The sequence below is a fragment of the Zymoseptoria tritici genome, chromosome 6, assembly GCF_000219625.1.
Source record: "Zymoseptoria tritici IPO323 chromosome 6, whole genome shotgun sequence".
Taxonomy (NCBI): domain Eukaryota; kingdom Fungi; phylum Ascomycota; class Dothideomycetes; order Mycosphaerellales; family Mycosphaerellaceae; genus Zymoseptoria; species Zymoseptoria tritici.
This window is the reverse complement of record NC_018213.1, coordinates 543,959-566,986: the sequence shown is the minus strand read 5'-3', so window position 1 is coordinate 566,986 and position 23,028 is coordinate 543,959. Positions and strand designations below refer to the sequence as shown.

General features: G+C 53.6%; 10 protein-coding genes across 10 annotated transcripts; 5 read left to right on the top strand and 5 right to left on the bottom strand.

Moving 5' to 3' along the window:
* Window positions 1-243: 243 nt before the first annotated feature.
* On the top strand, window positions 244-1,845 carry MYCGRDRAFT_43706 (uncharacterized protein; the record flags this gene model as incomplete). The annotated part of the gene is made up of 4 exons (XM_003851889.1): window positions 244-391; window positions 472-494; window positions 556-848; window positions 906-1,845. 4 exons carry the CDS (start codon window positions 244-246, stop codon window positions 1,843-1,845), a joined length of 1,404 nt encoding a protein of 467 aa, XP_003851937.1.
* Window positions 1,846-2,006: 161 nt separating this feature from the next.
* CYP-75 (putative P450 monooxygenase) lies at window positions 2,007-3,770 on the bottom strand (the record flags this gene model as incomplete). Its single annotated transcript, XM_003851333.1, has 5 exons — window positions 2,007-2,631; window positions 2,685-2,785; window positions 2,840-3,050; window positions 3,105-3,293; window positions 3,352-3,770. The coding sequence occupies 5 exons, from the start codon at window positions 3,768-3,770 to the stop codon at window positions 2,007-2,009; spliced, it is 1,545 nt and encodes a 514-aa protein (XP_003851381.1).
* Window positions 3,771-4,122: 352 nt separating this feature from the next.
* MYCGRDRAFT_93715 (uncharacterized protein) lies at window positions 4,123-6,567 on the bottom strand (the record flags this gene model as incomplete). The annotated part of the gene is made up of 6 exons (XM_003851332.1): window positions 4,123-5,141; window positions 5,192-5,606; window positions 5,659-5,789; window positions 5,885-5,934; window positions 6,071-6,114; window positions 6,529-6,567. 6 exons carry the CDS (start codon window positions 6,565-6,567, stop codon window positions 4,123-4,125), a joined length of 1,698 nt encoding a protein of 565 aa, XP_003851380.1.
* Window positions 6,568-6,783: 216 nt separating this feature from the next.
* On the top strand, window positions 6,784-7,677 carry MYCGRDRAFT_72846 (uncharacterized protein; the record flags this gene model as incomplete). The annotated part of the gene is made up of 4 exons (XM_003851890.1): window positions 6,784-6,916; window positions 6,970-7,317; window positions 7,370-7,413; window positions 7,470-7,677. 4 exons carry the CDS (start codon window positions 6,902-6,904, stop codon window positions 7,675-7,677), a joined length of 615 nt encoding a protein of 204 aa, XP_003851938.1.
* Window positions 7,678-8,288: 611 nt separating this feature from the next.
* On the top strand, window positions 8,289-9,908 carry MYCGRDRAFT_72843 (allantoate permease-like protein; the record flags this gene model as incomplete). The annotated part of the gene is made up of 3 exons (XM_003851891.1): window positions 8,289-8,615; window positions 8,674-8,906; window positions 8,954-9,908. The coding sequence occupies 3 exons, from the start codon at window positions 8,289-8,291 to the stop codon at window positions 9,906-9,908; spliced, it is 1,515 nt and encodes a 504-aa protein (XP_003851939.1).
* An 890-nt stretch (window positions 9,909-10,798) lies between these two features.
* On the top strand, window positions 10,799-11,256 carry MYCGRDRAFT_27514 (uncharacterized protein; the record flags this gene model as incomplete). The annotated part of the gene is made up of 2 exons (XM_003851892.1): window positions 10,799-10,972; window positions 11,020-11,256. Coding segments are annotated over 2 exons (411 nt in total), but the record flags the coding sequence as incomplete, so codon positions are not given.
* A 2,324-nt stretch (window positions 11,257-13,580) lies between these two features.
* LIP1 (putative precursor lipase) lies at window positions 13,581-15,391 on the bottom strand (the record flags this gene model as incomplete). The annotated part of the gene is made up of 5 exons (XM_003851331.1): window positions 13,581-14,373; window positions 14,433-14,538; window positions 14,643-14,799; window positions 14,891-15,018; window positions 15,103-15,391. 5 exons carry the CDS (start codon window positions 15,389-15,391, stop codon window positions 13,581-13,583), a joined length of 1,473 nt encoding a protein of 490 aa, XP_003851379.1.
* A 1,698-nt stretch (window positions 15,392-17,089) lies between these two features.
* MYCGRDRAFT_86391 (uncharacterized protein) lies at window positions 17,090-18,651 on the top strand (the record flags this gene model as incomplete). Its single annotated transcript, XM_003851893.1, has 3 exons — window positions 17,090-17,158; window positions 17,447-18,268; window positions 18,331-18,651. 3 exons carry the CDS (start codon window positions 17,090-17,092, stop codon window positions 18,649-18,651), a joined length of 1,212 nt encoding a protein of 403 aa, XP_003851941.1.
* Window positions 18,652-18,865: 214 nt separating this feature from the next.
* On the bottom strand, window positions 18,866-19,457 carry MYCGRDRAFT_93710 (uncharacterized protein; the record flags this gene model as incomplete). The annotated part of the gene is made up of 3 exons (XM_003851330.1): window positions 18,866-18,870; window positions 18,923-19,304; window positions 19,362-19,457. 3 exons carry the CDS (start codon window positions 19,455-19,457, stop codon window positions 18,866-18,868), a joined length of 483 nt encoding a protein of 160 aa, XP_003851378.1.
* Window positions 19,458-20,492: 1,035 nt separating this feature from the next.
* Window positions 20,493-22,886, bottom strand: MYCGRDRAFT_100423 (uncharacterized protein; the record flags this gene model as incomplete). The annotated part of the gene is made up of 1 exon (XM_003851329.1): window positions 20,493-22,886. The coding sequence occupies one exon, from the start codon at window positions 22,884-22,886 to the stop codon at window positions 20,493-20,495; it is 2,394 nt and encodes a 797-aa protein (XP_003851377.1).
* Window positions 22,887-23,028: the final 142 nt, after the last annotated feature.

Below are 23,028 nucleotides of genomic sequence, written 5' to 3'. Positions count from 1 at the left end.
GGCGCCGGCACTGTCCGCTGTTCTTCGAGGACTTGCGAGCATTTTCTGCGCTTTAACGAGTCCATATGAGCTCCGGTCTGCCAACGCTCCTCGGAATCCCTGGTCCTTGCAGTTCCGCTGCATAGACAGACAGCACCGATGGCCGCCCGCCGCTTGAGTACGACGGAACGCCAGCCACTGCTCGGCGAGAGCGTTAATCGAACCACCGACTCCTCCTCGACGTTGTCGAAAGACGGGCCGCGGATGAATGCCTCGGAACTGGTCTCCCAGCTCGAATTGAGAGTGCTTCTACGATACTCTGGCCCGTTGATACCGAGTTATCTTTTGCAGTACTCCTTTACCATTATCGTAACACTGGTCGCCTCTCAACTCTCCACTGATGAGCTTGCTGGTAAGTTTGCACTAATCAGAGTCTGAGACCGTCGCTTTGTTGTCTCAACATCGCTGACCCGTATATTCTTTGCTACCTAGGATGCTCATTAGGTATGACCACAGTAGGTTTGGCTCTGAGCCATTCGGTTGTCGCGCAGAGTGACTGACTTATTTTGGCTTTAGTCCAATATCATCGGATATGCGATCTTCGAAGGCATGGCCACGGCGTTGGACACCTTGTGCTCGCAGGCATATGGCTCCGGTCGTTTCAGCGACGTCGGGATGGCGATGATCCGCTTCTTGGTCTTCGTTCACTTGGTCGCCATACCCATCGGCGGACTTTGGCTGTTCTCAGAGGCGATCCTTCGACGCCTGGTACCTTCAGAAGAGCTGGCGGTCCATGCCGGCAGCTTTCTTCGATACAGCCTCATTGGGTTGCCTGGCTATGCTAGTTTTGAGGCTGGCAAGAGGTTTATGTTAGTAGCGCGCGGCAATGTTGATGCATTGCAACTTGCTGACGGTCCGTGGGGCAGGCAATCGCAAGGACAATTTACGGCAGGACTATGGAGTCTCCTGATCTGTTTGCCAATCAACATTGGTCTAACTTACGCTCTTGTCCTGAAAGCAGACATGAGGGTCGCGGGCGCTGCATTGGCCGCATCCTTAACCAATCTCATCCGACCGCTGATTCTTATCGGCTATGCGTTCATTACCGATCGCACAACGCTGCAATGCTGGCCGACAACGAAAGAGATCCGCTCTTCGTGGTCGAAGGACTGGAGTCCGATGTGCAGATTGGCGCTTTCCGGCACCGTCATGACTCTCTCCGAATGGCTGTCATTCGAGATCCTCACATTCGCCCTGACATATCTCGGCAACGCCCCGCTCGCGGCACAGACGTTCCTATCGACTACCGCCACTCTCGTCTGGCACATCCCGTTCTCTATCTCGATCGCCGGAAGCACTCGGATCGGACAGCTTGTCGGAGGCGGCCTGACCCACGGCTCTGCACTTCGAATCATGAAGATGTATGCGGCCATCTTTGCATTCAACGGTATCCTTAATGTGGCGCTGGGGATTGGGATCGTGGCGATCATGCTCCGGTTTTTGATCAATGATCAGGAAGTGGCAGACATTGTCCTTGTGAATCTCCCATTCCTGGGGGTCTTCTTGTTCTGCGACGCTATTGTCCTCTGGCCTCATTCCGTTGTCAGAGGCATCGGATGGCAATCCATCGCTGCGTACACAACGTTAGGTGCAGCATACTTGTACGGTGTGCCGCTGGCGCTATTCCTGGAGCTAGGATCGCCCAGGCTAGGAGTCAGTGGTCTCTGGATCGGACTCGCCTCTGCCGTGTTCTTCACGTGTATCATTGAAGCGTCAGTGGTTTGGACAAGGCTTCGCAGATATCCGGGCAAATGCTTCGACGAATACGAAGGAGCGAGTGAAGAACAAACACTCATTGACACTTGAACGGAATTGCGTTGATAAGACATCTTTCGACCTGATCTCTGGAGCCCTCGAACGATGTCGGAAAGCACTTATGAAGCTCTTATCTTGACTCTGTGATCGAACGGCGGTTAGCAAAGTCTTACACACAATCCAATCTTGTACCAGGAGCGTTCTGGAATCACTTACTCAAGGACTGCCCGTCTGCTTGGAACCGACGCTCCCTTAAAATCGAAGTTCTTCGGCCTCCCACCCGGAAGCCTGACGTCGTAATACATAACGATATGTGCCAGCATCAGCTTCATCTCCTGCGAGGCGAAGAATCGACCCGGACAAGCATGACGACCATGCCCGAACGTCAAGAACGATTCATTCGTGGTCACAATCCCCTGGCTCTTCTGCTTCACGACATTGCCATCCTGATCCTCACGATTTCGAGCGAATCGGAAAGCGTCATATTCCGCTGGATTGCTGTAATGCTTCTCATCACTGTGGATAGCCACATTGGGTGCAGCAACCAGCACGCCGTGCGGGACATGCAGGTCATCTCCGAGATCGATGCCGTCTTTGCTGGTCACCAGTCTTGTCAAGCCGACTAGACTGAGTGGTGTCCATCGCAGGCTCTCTTTGATGGTCGAGTCGATGCGGTAGAGGTCGTTCACTGCGCCTTTGGTCCACTCGTTGCCATGAGTTTTCAGCACCCGCTCGACCTCTTCTCGTAGCCCGGCTACGAATTCTTCCGCTCGTGGCGAGCCGTACAAGTCGAGAAGGGTATTTGTGATGGAGATGGTTGTCGTGTGAATGGCGACCCTGAAGTAGCGTCAGACTGCTGTGCACTGCAATCGATATTGGAAAATACATACATGTTGAGCCTGACGATTCTCCTGCAAATGCGCACGGGATCGTGCTCTTTGGGGTCTGCTCTCTTGAGACTCTCTTCAATAACCCACTGCAAAGCGTCGTTCTGAAGGACCGGTCAGCTCACTCACATCTCGCGAGGTAGTCTCAAGCAACTGACCCTGGGCTCTGCTCCGCTCTTGTATTCCTCAATCCGCTTGTTCACAACAGGAACGCCTATTCTTTTGCAAATTGCCATATTCCGAGCATTGCGAGATGTGATCAGAGGAGAAACAGCCCATCTGAGCCATGTCGGAATCATGTTGATGACACCAGCCGCCATGAAAACTCCCTCTCCGAAAGACCTGCAAGCATCCAAGAACTCCTGGTTTCTGCCTGTATTACCTCTCAGTCACGGGCATCAGCTTGCAGAAGATGACCAAAACTTACACAGCTCCGTGCCACTGAACACCCGGTTCGCTGCTCTACTGATGACATTGGCACATGACGTTGCAGCTGGTACCGCTGTCCACTCTGTCGATGTTTTCCACTGATCCTCGAACCCCAGCACCAATTCCGCGTGGACATCCGCTGTAAGCAACGGCAATTTGTGCGTCAACTGGCGCCGCACAACCCTGTTGACGAATAAAGTCAGCAAATGTCTAGACAGGAGGTCTCGAAAGGATCTCGTACTGAATGTGAATCGGATCCTCAGATAGATCCATATCACCAGTCCAACGCATCGCAAGCGTCTCCTGCAGAGTTTTCAGCAAGTCGATCTCGTCGTCGGACTTCTGCAAAAGCTGTGAGATCTTCGCCGGTGGAAGGAGCAGAACCGATGGGTTGGCGAATTGCTGCAGAGCAAACGGCTGTCCATTTTTGGATAATCGATCATAGCCATCCTTGACCATCGCCCGGCTGCCTGTAATGGAAGCGATGCTCGTTCTCAAGCGGGAGAAAAGGCCTTTGCGGTCTCCAACCCATGTTTGACGACGCCAGAAGCGGGCTGTGGTCGAGAATGTCGCGGCGACGAAGGAGTATGTGATAAATGCTAGAAGCAGGCAGGCAGCCGTGGTAAGTATCGGCGATGATGAAACACGATGCTGCTCCATGTTGGCGATTGTAGTCCTCCGCGTGGCGATTTGATTCTGGTGTCAGGTTCCCGGCGATGGTAGATTGAGGTCAGACGAGATGGAGTTACGTCCTAGAACTCAGCATAAGACAGGAATCCATCATGTAACACTGCATATTTGATGACTGCAGACACCGGTGTACGAGGTGGTCGATCACGAGCCTCGGTCGTGGAGATTCATCAAGCGGCAAGCTTTCCGAATCGAGAAGTCGGCCCGTCGATCACCATATAGCAACTATATCACGCTCGACAGAGACAACACTCACCCTTTGCAGGAATATGTCTGATACGGTTGTCGCAGCGCTCAGTCTGCTGCTGCTCCTGTGTTTTCCTCAATCTGAATCGCTCCCGAACACATCGTTGTAGCTCAAATCGAGATCACCCTCAGATTCGGTCGCAGAATCACCATCCTCATTCCAGTACGTCTGAAAATCCTCCTGGAACCGACTATCACTAAAGATGCCGATTTCCTTCGGTGTCGGTTCTCCATATAAAAAGGGAGGGAAGTATCGGTTGTACTCGAAAGCGGTAACCTCAAGATCAATGTCTCCGATTCTGCGCAATTCTGCGTCTACCGCCTTGATCGTCCGGCCGAGGAGACTGGTCGAATGGAACGAACTCAGAGGTGGTCTTGAATATGACATACAGATGGTCCGCAGGCCCAGCGGGAGCGAGGAAGCGGGTGCTCGTAGAAATGGAACTTGACTCATCGGCGAAGACGCTTCCTGCGGTTCTGCGGCACTTGCGGTTTTGCTGCTAAAGGGTCGGCTTCCCACGTAGGCAAGCTTCTTCAGATTCGGTGGTGGCGAGGATGACAACACAGCGCGCTCGAAGCTGATGCATTCTCCCCAAACGTTGAGGCAGACTTCCTCAAGGAGAGGGAAGTCGGCGAATGCGCCGTCCACAGGAGTCGGGTCCTTCAAAGCCAGCCGCCCACCTCCATCGAAGGGCGGGTTGTCTGTCGTACCGTAGGTGAATGACTTCAGAGATGCACGCTGCTGGTCGATGCACTTCATCGTTGGACCAGGGTTGTTCTGGAAGAGTCGATTCCATGTTGGTGATGGTCGGATGGGGAATTGATTCGCATTGTGCATGTTCTCCAACAGTATGAGCGTCTCTAGCGCAGTTGGAAGCTGCAGCACACTCTCGAGTCCCTGCAGCGTGATGTAGACTTCCTCCAGCTCGAGGTGCTTGAGAGGACTGGTATGAGCTCGATTGATGCCGCTGAGGGAGTCCTCGATGATGACACATGAGATTTTGAGAGTTTCCAACGCTGGAAGGAGGAAGATCGATGCGCTTCTTTGATCGATCGTCCAGTACGGCGACGAAGCGCCGTTCATGTGGATTGTGACTGTCATCTTCAGCAATGCCCGTTATGAAACATATTGAAGGGCAACTCACGCTCTTTCAGACATTGCAACGGTCTTGGCGCTGGAAGAGATCCGCCTGGAGACGCCGTTGCGTCTTGGAACGGACGGATTATGCGATCGAACATGTAAGTCCATGGAGCGTGGGGTTCGAAATTGGCGGAATTGCATTCAGGACTCTCGAAGTACAGTGTCTCCAGCCGCATAGCGCGATTCAGCACGCCCGCGATGCCCGATGGTCCAAATGATTGCGGAACACCAGTCTCGCATGCAATGACCAGATTTCGAATAGCGATGGCTCGGTCCGGGCGAGCACGTAAGGACCTCACAATGTGTTCTGTCTTTCTGCCATTGCGGAGGAGCAAACGGTGATATATCAAAGGTTCGGTCAGACCTTGAAGCTGCCTTGAGCAAATGGCCAGACGTCGTAGCGTATCAATGCTGTCAATCTGTTCGATGATTGAAACTAGCAGTTCCGTCGGCAGCTCGAGCAGGGCGAACTGGAACGTCGTGCTGCTTGCGGCCATTCTCCTGATTGTGCGCGATATGGCTCGTCTCAGGCGCATAGCAATCCCGAATCATCAGAGCGATGGACTCGACTGGATCCGGATACGATGACTTCTTCCGTAGTGCTGATGTCGTTGGAGGTAGTGGTGGTGGTCATGGTGTGGAAGGCAGGCGCCCGTTCTGAGAAATGCAGCCTGGTCGATTCGGAAAACACACGCACGCCGTCTGGCCGTCTCGACCTTCATAATTCTATCATTCTCCTTCTTCTTCCTCTCCATCATCATCATCATTGTCATCTCTGCGACGCTTGTTATTCCAACATTTCGAGAGAGAAATCCGTGCGATGCGTACGACTACGACTTCGTTCCCGCATGTGGTCGGTAGCACAACTCGCTACAGTACTTACTGCGCCTGTGAATCCACTCTCACGCGCCCGGCGTCCTGTGGCATCTGCGAGGACATCAATATGGCGCACGCCGGAGGGTACACACCCCGGCTGACTGCAGCTCAATCCTGCGGGTGCTCAATTTGTCTTCGGCAGTGTCCGAAAATTGCTGGCCACGCTCAGAACGCGACAAGTCAATTTTTCCCGAGCGAGGCCAATCACATGGCCACCATCAAAGACCACCTCAAGCAATCTCGTGTCGCAGTGCGACAAAGTCTCTGGTTCGGCCGAGAATTCGCATTGTGCCATTGTTTCATGGCCGACCCACTCGACGCTCAGCTGCGCACGGCGTTTCCTCACTGATTGGACATCCTCCAGGCGCCGAGAGCGCTGCTATACAGCCGCAACCACTCTGCGCTGCTTGTATGGCGCCGTCTGTTAGAAACATCTCGGAGGCTGTCTCAGGATGTTGGGCATACGAAAGCTTGGAACTGTAACACAGTGAGTCCGTACTGCATGTCAGGTTAAGTACATGTCAGGTTAAGTACCCTCGTAGACGATGCAGGAGTCTTGAGTCTGCCAGACTACTTTCTTTCGTTCCCTTTCATGGCGATGTTTCATCATCCTTACACTCTTTTGGCGTGCCTGTCCATTCTTTCATTCATTTCAGCACGAGAGATCATACCTTGCAAAGGCAAAGGAAGAGGCAGGAACTCTTCTGCCCTCCATGCCCAATTCAACGACGATTTCATCACAAAGCGCATAGACGCACGGAACCCACAGTCATTCCAGATCAACACATACGTTCATGTCATCACCACGACGGAGAAGAACGACATATATCCCATATCAATGGTCAACGAGCAGGTAAAGTCGTGTCGAGATACTGTCCGCCGTCTTCTCGCTGATCGCTTGGTCAGATCGAAGCTATGAATCGGGCTTTCGCGCCTTCCTTCACCTTCTACCTCGTCTCGGCCGACCTAACAACGAATGACATCTGGGCAACTCATGATGATGATGACTTTGAGCTTGAATACAAGTCGCTCTTGAAGAGGGGTCACGGCTACGGCGAGCTCGATCTCTACTTCTTAAGCGATCTCGGCCGAGCTACTCAGTCAACCCTGCTCGGCACTTGCTACATGCCAGGAGACAGCCCATCCGAAGAGGAAGTCATGCTAGACGGGTGCACAATACTCGCCGGAACGATGCCGGGAGGAGAGACAGAGAGATACAATCTGGGAGCCACGGCCATCCATGAGACCGGACATGTGAGATGGTCCCAATTCAGCTTCGACGTCGATTTGCTAACATGCCTTACAGTGGCTCGGTCTCTACCACACGTTTCAAGGCGACAGCTGCGACGGGTTAGCTTCTGCATATACAAGCACAGATGAGATAAGAGTACTAACGATGTGGATAGACCGGGCGATTTTGTCTCGGACACGCCTAAGCAGAGAGTAGCCACAGACGGCTGCCCAGCACACCAAGATACCTGCTCGGGAGATCCAGGCCTCGATGCAACGTACAACTATATGGATTACAGTGATGACCGCTGTTTGAGCGATTTTACTCCACTGCAGAGAGTGCGGATGCTACACTCATACGGCGCGATGCGCTGGCGCAGATAGCGGTGGAGATGCGGCGTGAGGTCAATAGATGAATCATATTACATTGAACGAAGAGCTACCATCCCTTCAATAACTAATTCGGTTCAGCAGCAGTCGCCAGTATCAATGATCTCGACACCGTCTCGAGAACTGCCGGTGGCATGCAATACACCACAACAATGCCCGTCGAATGCCGTTCCCCTCACCAAAAGAGGGTCCTGTGCAAGCGATCGAGGCCACGTGCAGCCAAAGAGCGGAGGCACAAGCGGAGGATCGACAGCGGCGTCACCTCCCGCCCAGGCGGCCCAGCCTTACTCCACCGATCATCCTTGTCCACGACCCTCCGTCTTGCATGATGAACATCCCTTTGCCGGGATCTCGCCTGAGCGAGTTATAAACCTGCTTCGCTGCCGCGCGGAAATGCGCCGGCAGCCTTCGCTTCATGCTCAACGAGTTCAAAATGTCTGGCAAGAACGGCGGCATTGACTGCATCGAAGGGGACCAACCCGCGACCGAGCGGAAGCTCAGTGTAGCTTCTGGACGAGATGCAAATGCTCTCAAACACGGAGACCGCGCGCTTGCATTGCTTGGAGACGAGAGAGTCAGTTTGACAGATGAAGAGGTGAGCGAGCATGTCTCCGTTCGGCGATATAAGCTGGCTGACAAACGCCACCCAGAACAAACAAATCCGACGTTCGACGGACAAGGTAATTCTGGTGATCCTCGTGTGGGTATACTTCCTCCAGATCATCGACAAGAGTGTACTGGGCTATGGCGCCACTTTCGGTCTCAAAGAGGATACTGGTCTCGTCGGCCAACAGTACTCGCTGGTGGGCTCCATCGCTGCCATGGCACAGCTAGGATGGCAGCCTTTCAGTTCGTACCTGATTGTGAAAGTACCTCATCGCATTCTCATGCCATGTCTCGTGCTCGGGTGGGGCATCGCGCAGACTTGTATGGTATGTGACGATGATGTGGATATTAAACGGTTTGCACAGTGCTGACTTCGGTACACAGGCTGCCTGTCACAACTACGGCGGACTCCTCGCAGCAAGATTCTTTCTGGGTCTCTTCGAAGCTGGCTGCCTGCCCTTGTTCTCTATCATCACCAGTCAATGGTACCGCAGAGCTGAGCAACCCATGCGTGTGGCGGCATGGTACTCCACGAATGGCATCGCGGGTATGGCAGCGAGTCTGCTATCTTTTGGCCTGGGCCACGTCAAGTCTCCTTTGATCGAGTCGTGGCAGCTGTAAGTCGGCTATGCGATCTTCGACTGCCATGCGCTAACATTCGCAGCATCTTCTTGTTCGTAGGCTTGATCACGGTGGTTTCCGCGCCATTCGTGTACTGGAAACTCGATAACGACATACCCTCAGCTCGCTTCCTCTCAGAGGAACAGAAGCCAAAGGCGGTAGAGAGACTCCGAGCGAATCAGTCTGGCACTGGCTCCAGCGAGTTCAAGATGAAGCATGTCTGGGAGATGCTTTTTGAGCCGAAAACGTACTTGTGGATCGGAATGTCCTTACTTCTCAACTGCGGTGCCAGTGTTACCAACATCTTTGGACCACTCATCATCTCTGGTCTCGGTTTCGACAAGTACCGGACAGCACTATTGAGCGTACCCTTCGGCGCAATGCAGTTCCTCGTCATTATCTTCGCTTCCTGGGCGGCGCAACGATTCAAGAACAAGTCTGTCATCCTGACTTGCCTCACTCTGCCAGTCATTGCTGGCCTCGCTATGCTCTACACGATCAAGCACACGGATGGCAATCAAGGCGCACTGCTAGCGGGCTACTACTTGTTGGCTTTTCTCTTTGGCGGCAACCCGCTCATCGTCTCTTGGATTGTTGGCAACACCGCAGGAACCACGAAGAAGAGTGTTCTCATGTCAGTCTACAACGCAGCCTCCTCTGCCGGCAACATCATCGGGCCTTTGCTATTCAACAGTAATGATGCGCCGGAATACAAGCCTGGTGTCCGAGCCGTGCTAGGCCTATTCGTGGCTCTCGCAGCGGTGATCATCATTCAAGTGTTCAACCTCATGTTCTTGAACAAGCTACAATCGCGGAAGAGAGTCAAGAACGGTAAGCCAGCTCAGATCACCGACTGGAGCATGAAGGACGAATACCACAATGCAGACGAGAAACTCGACACGGAAACGTCTGCTGGACAGGCGAGGCTTGGTGACCACGCCTTTGAAGACCTGACAGACAGGCAGAATGACGAGGTGAGTTCCGAGCCCATATCTTGATCTACATTTGCTGACCTCCATGCAGTTTGTTTACATTTACTAGCGACAGATACGAATGATGACAGCGTAATGATCTCAATGATGTGTGTTCTGCTATCGTCGAAGCGAACAGCGCGCTCATCGCCGTGCCAGATTCTCCGGTTACATGCACACAATAAAGCCTCCATTCTGACAGCATTACAACGCAAGCTTGTTGGCCTCTCGCTCGAAGCCGAACGAGCACACTATGGCGCTCGGAGTCGCCGTGGAGGTTGCAGCTCTATTGTAAACGAAGATCAAGTGAGCCGGTCTGCTCCATTGTGATTCGCCGCTTAACATGCATATTTCCCCGCCAGAAGCGAAAGAATTGCAGGTGATGGTCTTCAGCTGGCACCACGCCGCTGCTATAGCGCCACGAAAGATCAGCTGTCATGTGCATGGTGGCTTGCATTGACTTCAGCTCGTCGCGTACATCGGCTCAACGCCATTGCGTGAGATACTTGAAGCTCGCAGCTGCCACCAAGATGCCCGCTATCCACTCCAAATCGTCTCATCCATTCGATTACATCTCCTCGCTAGCAAACCGCCCTCCATTGGCACGCCATGGACGCTACTCTGGACTTTGTTGGCCGAGCAAGGCATGCATTCGCAGAGTTTCGACATCCTTCCCAGATGGGCTTCGACACGGAACAACAGCAACCAGAAGCTGTACACAAGCCTTCTATTGCCCCGTTAATCGAGCCAAACTCGCAGTTGCACGACTTTCGTCTGCTCATTGGCAGTAAGCGATCCGAGCTGAGGGCTTGCTATTCGATGTGAAGCTGACTGGGCATAATCTCACAGTCTGGCAGGACAAATCGTACACCTCCAAGCATGGCTTCAAAGCGAATCGACTTCCGGAAGCATCCACGTTGGAGAGGCCAGCTCCCAACGTTGGCATATACAGCACTGTCTGCGAATGCGAGATCAAGGCCAAGCGGAACTACAAGTCGTCTGCTAGGTTGATCAACTTCTGTTATGGTCTCCAGATCATTGTGGCAGCAGCTCTTACGGCACTGGGTGCTGCCTCAGCGAGCAATAAAGCAGTATGCATCATCTCAGCTGACAAAAGTCCAAATTTGACGTTTTTCAGGTCACAGCTTTTGGCGCGGTCAACACATGCATCGCTGGCTTCTTGACGACCATTCGCGGAAGTGGCCTTCCTTTCCGCCTGAAATTCTTCCAGCACGAATGGGCAAAGATCAGAGAGTACATCGAGCAGCGAGAACGGGACTTCTCCTATGCAAATCATGGGCTGAATGTACTTGAAGAGGTGGAGAAGATACGGGCGATGTACGACACTCTGCGTGCAGAGATTGAAGCGAACCGACCCGATCGTTTTGTCAGCGTGACGCAGCTTGGACGTCCAGTCGCCGCTCAACCCCATCAAACGTTCAGCGCGGATATGATGAGCAAACGATGGAACGAGAAGGAAGCCGAAGCAAACGATACGATTCACAAAGTACAAGGCACTGTCTCGAACCTGGTGGCAGATGCAAGAGGGTTGAAAGGTATACTGGAAGAGAAGCTGAAGGACATATCGTAAGTCCTCGCCTGACGGCATGCAATCATCGGGCTGACGACGTCTCCAGACACATGCAGAAAGACATGGAAACTACTGGACGTGGTATGGTAGCCGAAAAGACAGAAGAGCTCAACGAGCAACTAAAATCTACGGCACGGGATGTGGAAGCTCTCGGACAGGACCTCCAGCACACTGCGAGAACCGCCATCTCAGAACAGGTAATCGCAGGGCAGAGTCAAGCGAGTACCATGATCACTCGTGCGCAGAATGGCGTGAACGATGCAGTCTCGTACCACGCAGACGCGGCGAGAATGGCAGTTGGACGTGCGGGTGAAGAGGGCGTGCCGCCGAAGTGATTCAAAAGTGTGGTGTTACTTCGCCATTGTTATTAGGTGTCATCAATGGGCGAAACTTCAAGAGTCAAGGCGATGCAGACCAACGACACGCTGGCTATTCATTCATGTTCGTCACCTCTCTTCCTTTTCGAGATGCATCCGAAGGCCATCCGGCCGCACAAAACCCCAGCCCTCTCCGCCCAAGATCAATCAACTTGTTTCCCCATCCGAAACCCCCACAGACGTCCACGTCAAGCAGACATGGACGACAAGCCTACGGGCCGCAAATCCAAGTGGGAAGCACCACCGAGGAAGGGCATCGCGCGCAAAATCCAGCCGGTGAAAAAAGTTCCCGGATATGAGCTTGTTGTCGACTCTCCAACCGATGGAACTCCACTCAAGAAAGTCCCAGGCAAGAAGCGTTCGACCAAGAAGGAAAAGATCGAGAAATCTCAAGGTATCGTAGTGCCCATCGTTCTATCGACGCACCGCTAATAGGTAACAGATGATCCAGAAAGCGATGACCTGGACATCGTGCACTGTAGCGAGCCGGAAGGAGATGCTACAACGTCGGAGCAGCCGCACGAGGCCTCCACAGCAGTGGAGGACCATGGTCTCAGTCCCAGGTCTGGCCCTACGCGCGGCCGGAAACGCCGTAGACTCACGAGCGAAGACGAACGAGGTGACTTTGAAGAAGTTCCAGAACACCCAGCTGTGAGTCTTGTTGTCTCTGGCTCGCATAATAGCATGCGAAGAAGCTGAATAGGCTAACATGAGTCGCAGCAATCTCTCGCATCAACGGTGCCAGCAAAGAAAGACTCGGACAAAGAACAGCCCAGACCAGCCGCAAAAAACCGCAACCTCGACGCCGCCGTCGATCAACGCATCGAAAAGCTGCGTCCGGACACGAAATTCCCGTCCTTCGACAAAATCCCTTACTATAAGGCAGGCATCGTCGCAAGTAACCTGGCATTCAACAGTCTACTCGAGGAGAAGATCAGCGCGGATGAGTCGTTGGCCATCAAGCATGCGGAGTACTTGGTCGATCTTCGTGAATTCATCATGTTCCTCGGTGTGCTTCTAAAGCGGGTGACCGCCCGGCATCAGTCCAGCAAGGACATGGGGCAGGAGATGGATACGGAAGAGGAGATCGAGACGAAGGTGAAGGCGAAGGCGAAGTCGAAGGCGAGACTGGTGAAGGCAAAAGCGAAGGCGGCTCCGGAGGATGGTGACGGTCCAGGGAGCTAGGAGAGTGACCCCAGCATCTACGACAATGACCTTGCTCAAACGTCGACCCACTTTCGGCTTGAAAGGGCTGCTGCACAATGGCGTTGTGGGGATTTTCTTTTGGGAGAAGGCGTTCCATGCAAAAGACATAACAGATCAGCACGGAATCTCATTACATATCTCGAACGGAAATGATTAAACAGCTGTTCCTTCCCAAAGTGTTGTCACGAGCTTTGAACGCTCGGCCAAACTCGCTCAGATACGGATCGAATCTCCAATCTCGTTGATGTAAGCCATCCCCTCTGCTCTGTAGTCATCCTTGATCAGTTCAAGACCCTCTTCTCTGAAGTGCATGGTGTCCAAGCTGCCGCTGCTCCACTGCGGCCAATTTGGGATTTCATCGTGGTTCGGGTCGAGATCGTGGATAAAGGAGACCAAGGAGCCTTGCAGGTGACGAGTATTCAACGAGACAGTGTCTGGGATCGTGCCGAAGAAGTAGAAACTAGAGTAAAGGGTCAGCCAAGGCTCAGAGAACGTGAAGAGAGTTCAAACACCAGCAAGCCATGCTTAGATATCAAACTCGCATAGCCTTCTAGGCCCTGGGGAGACTTGCAACACGTCGCTCGCGTGGAAGCTAGCGAGAACCGGGATCGTGGTGAGCTTCAACCCAGCCAGAAGCTTGCCCACAACGGTGTCCCCAGCCACGGATAATGGGATCGAAAATTTGGTGTAGTAATTCCACTTGTTCGCGGTCACCTTGGCGAGGAGAGAGCGACGCTGAGCTTCGAAGGAGTAATCGCCAATCAGAGCAGAGAGACGCTTATACTGTGGTAGACCATCAGCCGGGAAGTTGTCGATGTCGGCCGGATAGAGGTCCATCAAGCGGTCCAGCTGGGTCTCGGTGACCTTGGGCCACCAGTACGTCTTGAAGTAGTCCTTGACCAGCTCTGTCGTGGTGATGTTGAGCTGATTAATGAGCGAGAACAGTGTGCCTTCGTTCTCCATGTCGCCGTACATGATCGGGACGTTGGCGATTTTTCCTTGTGCAACAAGCCTGTCGGGAGAATCCGTGAGGAATTTGCCATCTGGGCGAAGAGTCCAGGCGGAAGCAAGACTCCTGAACCCGAAGAAATTGTTGACAGTGTTGGCGTGAGCGTAGATCTTGTCGTATGGGGCCTGGCGAAGGCATGCAATCTTGTCCGAGGCTCCATCGCATCCAACGTAGGAGACCATGTCGTTGAAGAGTGCCTGTTGTCTTTCAGGGCCATCGACCCTCAAGGGTCCTCCAGAAATGCCGACGGCACCACGAAAGAGCCCTTCGTTGTCGCCATCATTTACCAGCATATGCGCGGTGACCGACCTGCCTCATTGTCAGCTGTTGTTCCGAAGACTCGTTCGGAGTCCGAATTTGTCATGTACCATGATCCGGCGCTCTCTCCCATGATTGTGACCTTCGACGGGTCACCGCCGAATGCCTTGATGTTCTTCTGGATCCATCTCAGGGCAACACGCTGGTCTTCCAGGCCTAGACGGGGGAGCGTAAAGTTAGCCAAAAATTCGAATTTCGAATTTCGAATTAGCCGGGGAAATGACACATATTGAGTTGTGGGACATGTCTTCAGCTCTTACCAAGGTTCAGGAGTCCCTCTTTTTCGAACTCACGACTAGCAGTGAAGCCGAAATGGTGGAGACGATAGTTGATGGAGGTGAAGAGAACCGGCTTGCCCATCGACAGGGATCGTTGCACAATGCTGGCACCTTGGTAGAACACACCCGGCAGCGAAGTCTGGATGAGAGTATCAGCAGGAGGGCTAAGAGGTATCATGATCCCTGCTACTCACGGTCCCATCGACACCAAGTGCGCCAGATGCACCAACTTCGAATCCACCGCCATGGATCCAGACAACAACGGGCAGATCCTTGAGACTCTGATCTTTCGGCCTCTGCACATTGATTGAAAGGCAGTCCTCCGACTGCCTTGTGGCTTTCTGGGCGAAGGGAAGAGCTTCAACGTAACTGATGGCCTCTCCTACCTGCGAGTCGAGGTCGGGTGGTCAGCGAGGATCATGCCAACATACATGCAAGCAACATACCTCTCCGACGTCCGGCGCCAGAATGCTAGGGTTCAACAGATGCTGAGGGCAGACATCACCATACTGCGTCGCTTGTTGGACGCCGCTCAACTGATCGTCGAAGATCCGAGCGTGATCAAATCGAGGTGCGTGGGCGTATGGGATTCCGAGGTAGTTGTCCGTCTTGGTCACTTCGTCTCGTCTGCCTTGGAAGCGTGCATAGCCGGTGTCGACTATGGGAGATGATCCTCCAACGAACAGCTGGGCTGTTGTCAACCCGGCGAGGGAGAGGACGAGTGGGAGCATCTTGGATGACGATGATAAGAAGATGATCGATCAGCAAGAAGTGTTCGTCTGAGTCTTATGTACACATAAGATTTCTTCGATCGTCGCACGGCAAACACGGTTATTCTCTTAGACTCAACGTCGCCGCCGCAAAGGCCTCAGAGCGAGCGAGCGATTTAGGCTCGAGTGTCACGTCTTGGTATGATCGACCTGGATAGCTTCCAGTGGTACCATGCATGACCCGGTATAGGTTGGCGAAGGAGCATTCAATCCACCGCACAATATTCGCGCCCGGGAATTCGTCGCTTTCACAGCATTCTCAACCCCCAGTCGCTATCAAAGTGCCGAACTTGACGAAGAAACAGCGATATTGTTCCTCGAAGCCAGATCGACAGCGCTAGCCCGGCTCCTTCTCTTCACGCTCCTTCCGACGAAGCAGATCATGGGCCCGAAGCGGACATTTCCCCCGCACTGGAGAAATGGAGTGAATTTATCGGAAGTCACGCTGATCCGAAAGACCAACCACAGTCTCCGTCCATCACCCAAGGACCTGGCCGGTTCGATTTCAGCAGGCACCATGTCATCATGGGCGGTCTGTGTGCTCCGGCTTCTCCACGACGATCGGCCCTCTGATGGTCGCGGGGATGGCGCACCGCAGCGGGTCTTGGAGGTCCTGGTCCAAGAGGAGAGGAAGAGTCAAGAGGGACGGACCAAGCACAGGGGTTTCCTGGCATCAACGGCCGGTGACTAAGCGTTGACTGCCTCAGGCGACAATCGTGACAGATCTCGATTTCAGGCTTCTTTCGATCTTCCTCCCAATGATGATGGACATCATCTCTTCTGAGCCTTTCGACGTGCGATGGTCTGGAAGCTGCATGCTTATTATGCACGACGCCTACGACTGTGACTGCTATTTCACAGTCCTCTCAGCTCTTGGATCATACACTCGAAAGAATTTCTGCATAGCGTCTGGCATGCTGGACTTGCTCGGCTTTGAGGTCTACATGCCGTCATCGTCGGCCTTCAAAATGATGTTCACCACGGAGTCTTGCTCGGGTTCCATGAAGCACGCTCCGGTCCTCGAGACTCGCAAGACGGACATATATTCCACTCTTCAGCAGAGGATCTGACGCTGAGAGTGCAAGGCAAAAACACATGGGAATTTGGCTTCATTGGCGCTCGCTAGCGGATGATCGAGCACGCCTCAGGGTCCTGCCACTGGGCGAGAACCAATATTTGTCGTCTTGGAGGGCGTCGCCCGCCTGCCGTCTTGCCACCGGAAATGGTCAGCCCACTTGCGATCACGGTCCAGCGACCTCGGAGCGTCTCTTGACGCTGTCCCGCTGTGCAACGCTGTGCAACGCTGTTCGTTGATGAATTGTTGTGGTCGAGGCGATGGATAATCTGTTCGCAAAACCCTCAGGAGATCACCACAGCATCTCTTCCAGACTTCAGCCCAATGAATGTCTCGGCGCTCGTTGGCCAGCGTCCACGCTATAATCCTCGAGCGGCTGAGGGTCTGGCCATCAGTCATCGGGATTGGTTGCATGTTACATTCCTCAGCAAAGTGCTGCCCACGGTGGCGTTTCCTAATTTGAGCCCGGCAACGTGGAAAACCGACTATAGATACCACGAGGAGGTAGGCGGCACGCTCAGAAATATACATCGCTAACCAACGTCGTTTTCTCCTCCTTTTGCACGAACACATTCGTTTCCAGCATGCGTTTCGCTCTTTCCAGTCAAGTCGCGGCTGCGGCGCTGCTTCTGGCGTCCCCTACTTCTGCGCAGGTCAATCCTTTGCAAGCTCTCAGCAACGTGCCACAAACCAACTACAACAATGCGACACAAGCTCGCACTGGTCTGGTCTCCGCGGCTATCCCTCTCGAAGCAGTCAAAGCCCTCGGAGGCTTCCTGGAAGGATCGCTTGGGAGCCTATTCGGAGGCTTGATACCACGCAGTACGAAGCAAGCCCGTGCCGACAGCTATGCATCGTACAAAACAACGCTCTACTATCCTAATTGGGCACGTCTTCGAAACCCCTGCTATCACGAAAGATGACTGCTAAAAGTTTTTCAGGACATCTACGCCCGTAACTACCAGATCGAAAACTTGCCAGCCTCGAAATTGACCCACGTCCTCTACTCCTTTGCCAACGTCAATGCCACAACCGGCGAGGTCTACCTCAGCGACAACTGGGCGGACATTGACAGGGGCCGTCCTTCCGGCGATACGAAGAACCTCTATGGTTCGCTAGCCAGCCTTTACAAGTTGAAGAAGAACAACCGACAATTGAAGACCTTGTTAAGCATTGGAGGCGCGAGCTACAGCCCCAACTTCGCAGGCCCTGCCGGCACGGCTTCAGGTCGCGCAAAGTTCGCACAATCTGCCGTCCAGCTCTTGATGCACCACGGCTTCGACGGGCTGGACATCGACTGGGAATTTCCCAGCGACAGCACTCAAGCCGCCAACTATCTCAGACTCATGCAAACCGTGAGGGCACAGCTAAGCAGCTATTCGAAACAGCTTTCCGGCGCGCCTCAGTTCCTTCTGACAGCCGCCGTGTCCGCGGGTCCAGACAAGTACAATCTTCTCAACATCACGGCTCTCAACTCTGTTCTGGATATGTGGAACCTTATGGCCTACGACTACTCTGGTCCATGGGACAAGGTCGTTGGTCACCAGGCGAACCTGTTCGTCAACACTTCCAACTCCGCCAGCACGCCGTTCAACTCCGACTATGTGATCAAGCAGTACATCGCCAAGGGTGCTAGCGCGAGGAAGATGATCTTGGGAATGCCGCTTTACGGAAGGCAGTTCGCGCAGGCCACCGCTCCTGGCAAGGCTTTCAGCGGCACTGGAAGTACTGGGTCGTGGGAGGCTGGTATTTGGGATTACAAGGTATGCTCGAAATGTTTGACATCATTCTCAACGTTACACGCAGTGACTAACTTACGACATAGGCAATTCCAGCATCCGGCTCAAGCAGCACCTTCAAAATTTACACCGATACACAAGCCATCGCATCATGGAGCTACGACAGCAGCTCCAAAATGCTCATCTCCTTCGACACGCCTCAAATCACCCGAGCCAAGGCTAATTACGTTACAAGCAGAGGTCTGGGAGGAGGCATGTGGTGGGAAGGAAACGGTGACTTCGCCGCTACGGATTCGAGGAGCTTGATCGCGGCGTTCACGAATGTCATTACGCAGAGAGACACGACGCAGAATGTGCTGAGCTATCCGTATAGCAAGTGGGATAACGTGAGGGCGGGAATGCCGTAGATTGTGAGACTGGGCTGGTCTTTGTTCTTGTGATCAAAGATCTCAGATTAATTTAATTTTAATTCGAACCATGCTTGCTTGCACTGACTCCCGGTCTGCACTGATAACTCCTGCACTGCGATGCCTCCAATAAACTCATGATGATATACATTGCATGTTGCCGCCGTTTCGTCCTCTGGTCGTTCCTTTCATGATGCCTTTGGAAGGCGCCGGTTTAAGCTGCAATCCGTCAGACTCAATCAAGCCATGTCAAGTCTTCCACCAGACTTACCCTTGCTGACGTGAGTCTTTCGGCTGTGTCCTCGAATGAGCACCTGAGTGACCGCAGTCACAATGAACATGAAGATCGCGACGATGGCCACGGCGAAAGCAGCCACGAAAAGTTCGCAATCCATGAGCCGAGATCCTCTGTAGATGATGCGAGGATACGGCCGTCTGTCGCAGCCATTCGTTGCAGAGCTGTTGATGGCGGCCACGGCGATCATCAAGGCCGCGAAGACGATGTCCAAGAAGATGCTGATGACGGCGAAGAAGGAGATGCCAGCGGTGCAGCAGGTGAAGAGTGCGGCGACGAGGGTGTAGAACATGGTGACGGCTCCGATGACGAGGGATGCGAGGTTGCGGTCTTCGAATTCATCGCGGTCGACGCAGAACTGGGATGTTTGTCAGAGGTTGTTCACGGTCGTTTGTGCTCTGTGTGGTAGACTCACCCAGGCAAAGGCTCCGGTGATGACCGATGCACAGCAGAAGGCTACGAGGTAGCAGCCGATCTTGACCAGACGTAACAGACCGCCCTTGATAGCCATGTTGAATTTCTTATGAAACAGGTGTTGTTGAAAAGCGAGAGATTTGGTGAAGCCTTGATGTCTGAGGTTGCTGAGATGATGGAAATGGAGCGATGAAACGACCGTCGCTCTTCGATGTACTTATGCTCCCTTATGGACGACACGACGATCTCATCCATCCCTACCACAACTCACCACGGGTGACGCACGCCGCGAAGCAGTACAGCTGGCGAAGGGCTTGAAACACGACTTCCAAGCCTTGCGACCATCGCGGCCACGACAACGCTCAGATTGTCACGTCCGCAGCCGCCAGAGCCGAATCTGTTCACGTAGACGCCAAGTCTGGCAGTGCACCACATGGTCGGGTGAGGTGAGTGATGGACATCCCAGTTTCGCGGCTGCTGGAAATCGCTGACTGGGGGCATCCTATCGATCACCTGCAATGCAGCCACACTTCGACACGTTGTCGCCAGCAAAGCGATGTGCCATTGGTTGTCACGGTGCTTGTCATCCTAAGCCTCGAGGGATCTTCCAGGGATTGGGGAGGAAAGCCAAGAGGACGAATCCTTGTCCGGAACTTCTTGTCAGCGCTGAGCACCGAAAGGATGACGTGAGGTTCGAGGCTTTCGCGGCTGGGCTGACAAGATGCGTGTCTGGTCATGTGCTTGATAACTTTTGCTGGACGTTGCAGTCCTAGACGCCAAGATTGCAAGGCCTTGCAGAAATAGAAATTCCTAGAGCGGCTGTGCTGTGGTTAATGCGATGAGCATGGGCGATGAACGACGATGTCTTGGCGACCCAATGATCTCAGAAACTGGTGCGAGACTGCTTGTAGCGAGGGCTCTTCTCTATTTTGTAATGGATGTCAGCCAGAGCATCGGACTCCGTGACTGGGACAGCGACTTCTCTCCTACCACGCAAGGCAATGCGAATTTATGCAACAAGCAAGGCAACCTCCCATGCAGCCCATTGTCCCGTCTCCATGCCATGCAAATCCACGCTCACCACCACAAATCGTCGTCTCATGTGTCATCGTTGCTGTCGTCATCATCGAAATCACGCGCCCTCTCTCCTGAAGAAGTAGACGTATGCAAACTTCTTCATCTCGTCGACATCTCCGCCCAATGCAACCTTCTCATCATTGAATAACACCCAGCCTTCCTGCTTCTTCACAAACGCTACATAATGTCCCGCATGGATGCTAGAGCCCTTGTGACAGACAATACTGCTCAGGGAGAACTTTGCAGGTTTCGTGTCTTCGACCTCAATCTGTTGTGGAGCTTCAGGCGTCCCGGCAGCAGCAGCATTGTCGTCTTCGCCAAAGTCGCCAACAGCATCGGGATGTGAGAAGAGCCAGTCGACAGCACGCTCCATGTCGCCGCCGGTCTCCTTCAATGCCTGTCGAGCTTGAGGAGCGGAGAATCCCATATTGCCCAGATTCTCGATCGCTTCTGGGTCGATGGCACCACCACCAGCAGCACTTGCACCTCCGGCATTTCCAGCATCTATCGGGATATCGATATCCGCATCATCCATGTGCTCGAACAACCACCCAGCCGCTGCCTCTGCGTCCGCATTGCCCGTGGCATGCAGCGCTTTCTCGCAGCGCACACGCGGGAAGCCCATGCTCATCAGCATCTCCAATGCGGCTTCATTCGGCGAAAATGCACTGCTTCCACCAACGGCGGCAGCCTTGTCCTCTGGAAGTGCCTCCTCGTCGTCTTGTTTGCCCTTGCTGCGGTAGGATTCCATGTCGAAAATCTCATCACCAACGATGACAGGCACATCTTGTTTGGTGGGAACCCAGTTGACAATCTCAAACCGTCTCGCATTGACCGCGAGGATGGTCGGAAAGGTCTTGAAAAGAGTTTGTTTGGTGAAACCTTTACTCCCGCAGCCATTGCAAGTGAGCTCAACGACTTCAGGTGCGGTGAAGTCATCAAGACATTGCTTGAGTGTGACTGATTCGAACTGCTCTTTCTTCTCGTTCGAGTCGCCGGTCATGTCTACATCCTGAGGAAGTCGCTTGATCGGCACTGCCACTGAGATGTTCTCCATCTCATCCTGACGGTAGCGCACCTTCTTGCATTGCAGACATTGCAATCTCTGCTCCATGTAGAATCGGAATGAGTCCACAGGGTCGCATATGTCCTTGTACTGGCTCCGCGCGCTTTGCTGGGAGCGAGAAATGAGCTTCAGCAGATGCAGTAGCAGCTCAAACGCATCTTGCTGCTGCATGGTACCAAATTCGGCATGCCCACGACCGATGAGATGTTTGAGCATCGCAGGCGCCAGCCCTTTTTGGTGTGCCACTTCGTCTGGATTCTCAGATGCGATGCGAGAGTCCGGTTTGCTGTAGCGGCCAGAAAGTAGGCCATCCGCAAGTTTGCGTAGTTGGACTTCCAAGTCGGCCGCTGGCTCTGTGAGAGGTGGTAGAGGCTCATCGGGTCGGTAGTATCGCTTGGAGAACTCCGGCATGGCGAAGAGCGACTGCAAGATGGATGCGAGGTAGCAGCTGTTGCCCAGGTTGCTCAGTCCAGTCAAGCCAGGACCGAACATGGGCTTGAGCTGCTTACCATCCGCCCCAAGCATGCTGAATTCGTATGACAGGTTGTGCTCCAGCTGCATCTCTCCCAGCGTCTTCTCCGTCTTGACACGTCCAGTCAGATCGATGCCCCAATTTGCCAGATGAGCCACCAGCTCAGGATCCAAACGCTCTTCGTCACAGGTATAGCAGTAAATGTCTGCATGTCCCTCAGCGCTGATGCTCCCAAGCTTGACAGCCACCGGATGACCAGTAGCATCACCGTGAAGTCGCGCGTGTGAGTTACCAGGCAGTCCGCCCATTTGTTGTCGTCCACAGCCCAGGTTGCCACAGGTCAAACAGAGCCAGAGGTTCTCCTTCAGCTCGCAGCCCTGACATTGTCCCAGATCGCCACTAGCAATTATACGTCCTGACTCTTGCTCCAGACAAAGCACATGCTCGCAAGTCTCCATCTCCAGCTGCCATGCCTTGACTTCTTGCTCTTGCGCGAAAGTGTTCGCCTTCAGCACGCCTTGTACGACTTCGCCAATGTTGCCGGCCGTGTCGATTCCTTCCACGCCACACTCGAAGCACTTCACTTCCGTCTTTGTATCGTATCGATCGGCATCGGTCTCTGCAATGATCTCGAGTTTGCTGATCTTGGCTGCGGGTTCGCCATCGTCACGCTGCTTGCGTTTGCGGGTGCGAGTGATGTTGACGGCAAGCGGATGTTGGAATTGTTGAGCATGAAGTCGTCCGTGTACTCTCTCGCCTGCGCACCCGCCGTTGAAGCAATGCAGACAGACGTCTAGGCCAGCGGGATCATCGGCGCCGTCGAAGCACAGAGTGCAGTCTTCTCGATAGACGGACTGTGAGGGGCGTGGAGGTTGAAGAGCCGCGGAGGAAACGTGCGGACAGGATGCCATGTTGGCGGTGAGGACGACTGTGATTTTAAGAGGATGTTTGAGAATGGAGGAAAGAGGATGGAAGATGAACAAAAAGTTGTAGCTGTCCCACAGATCCTGGCGCAAGTTCATGTGTTTGGTCGAGCTCCCCCCCGCTTGTACC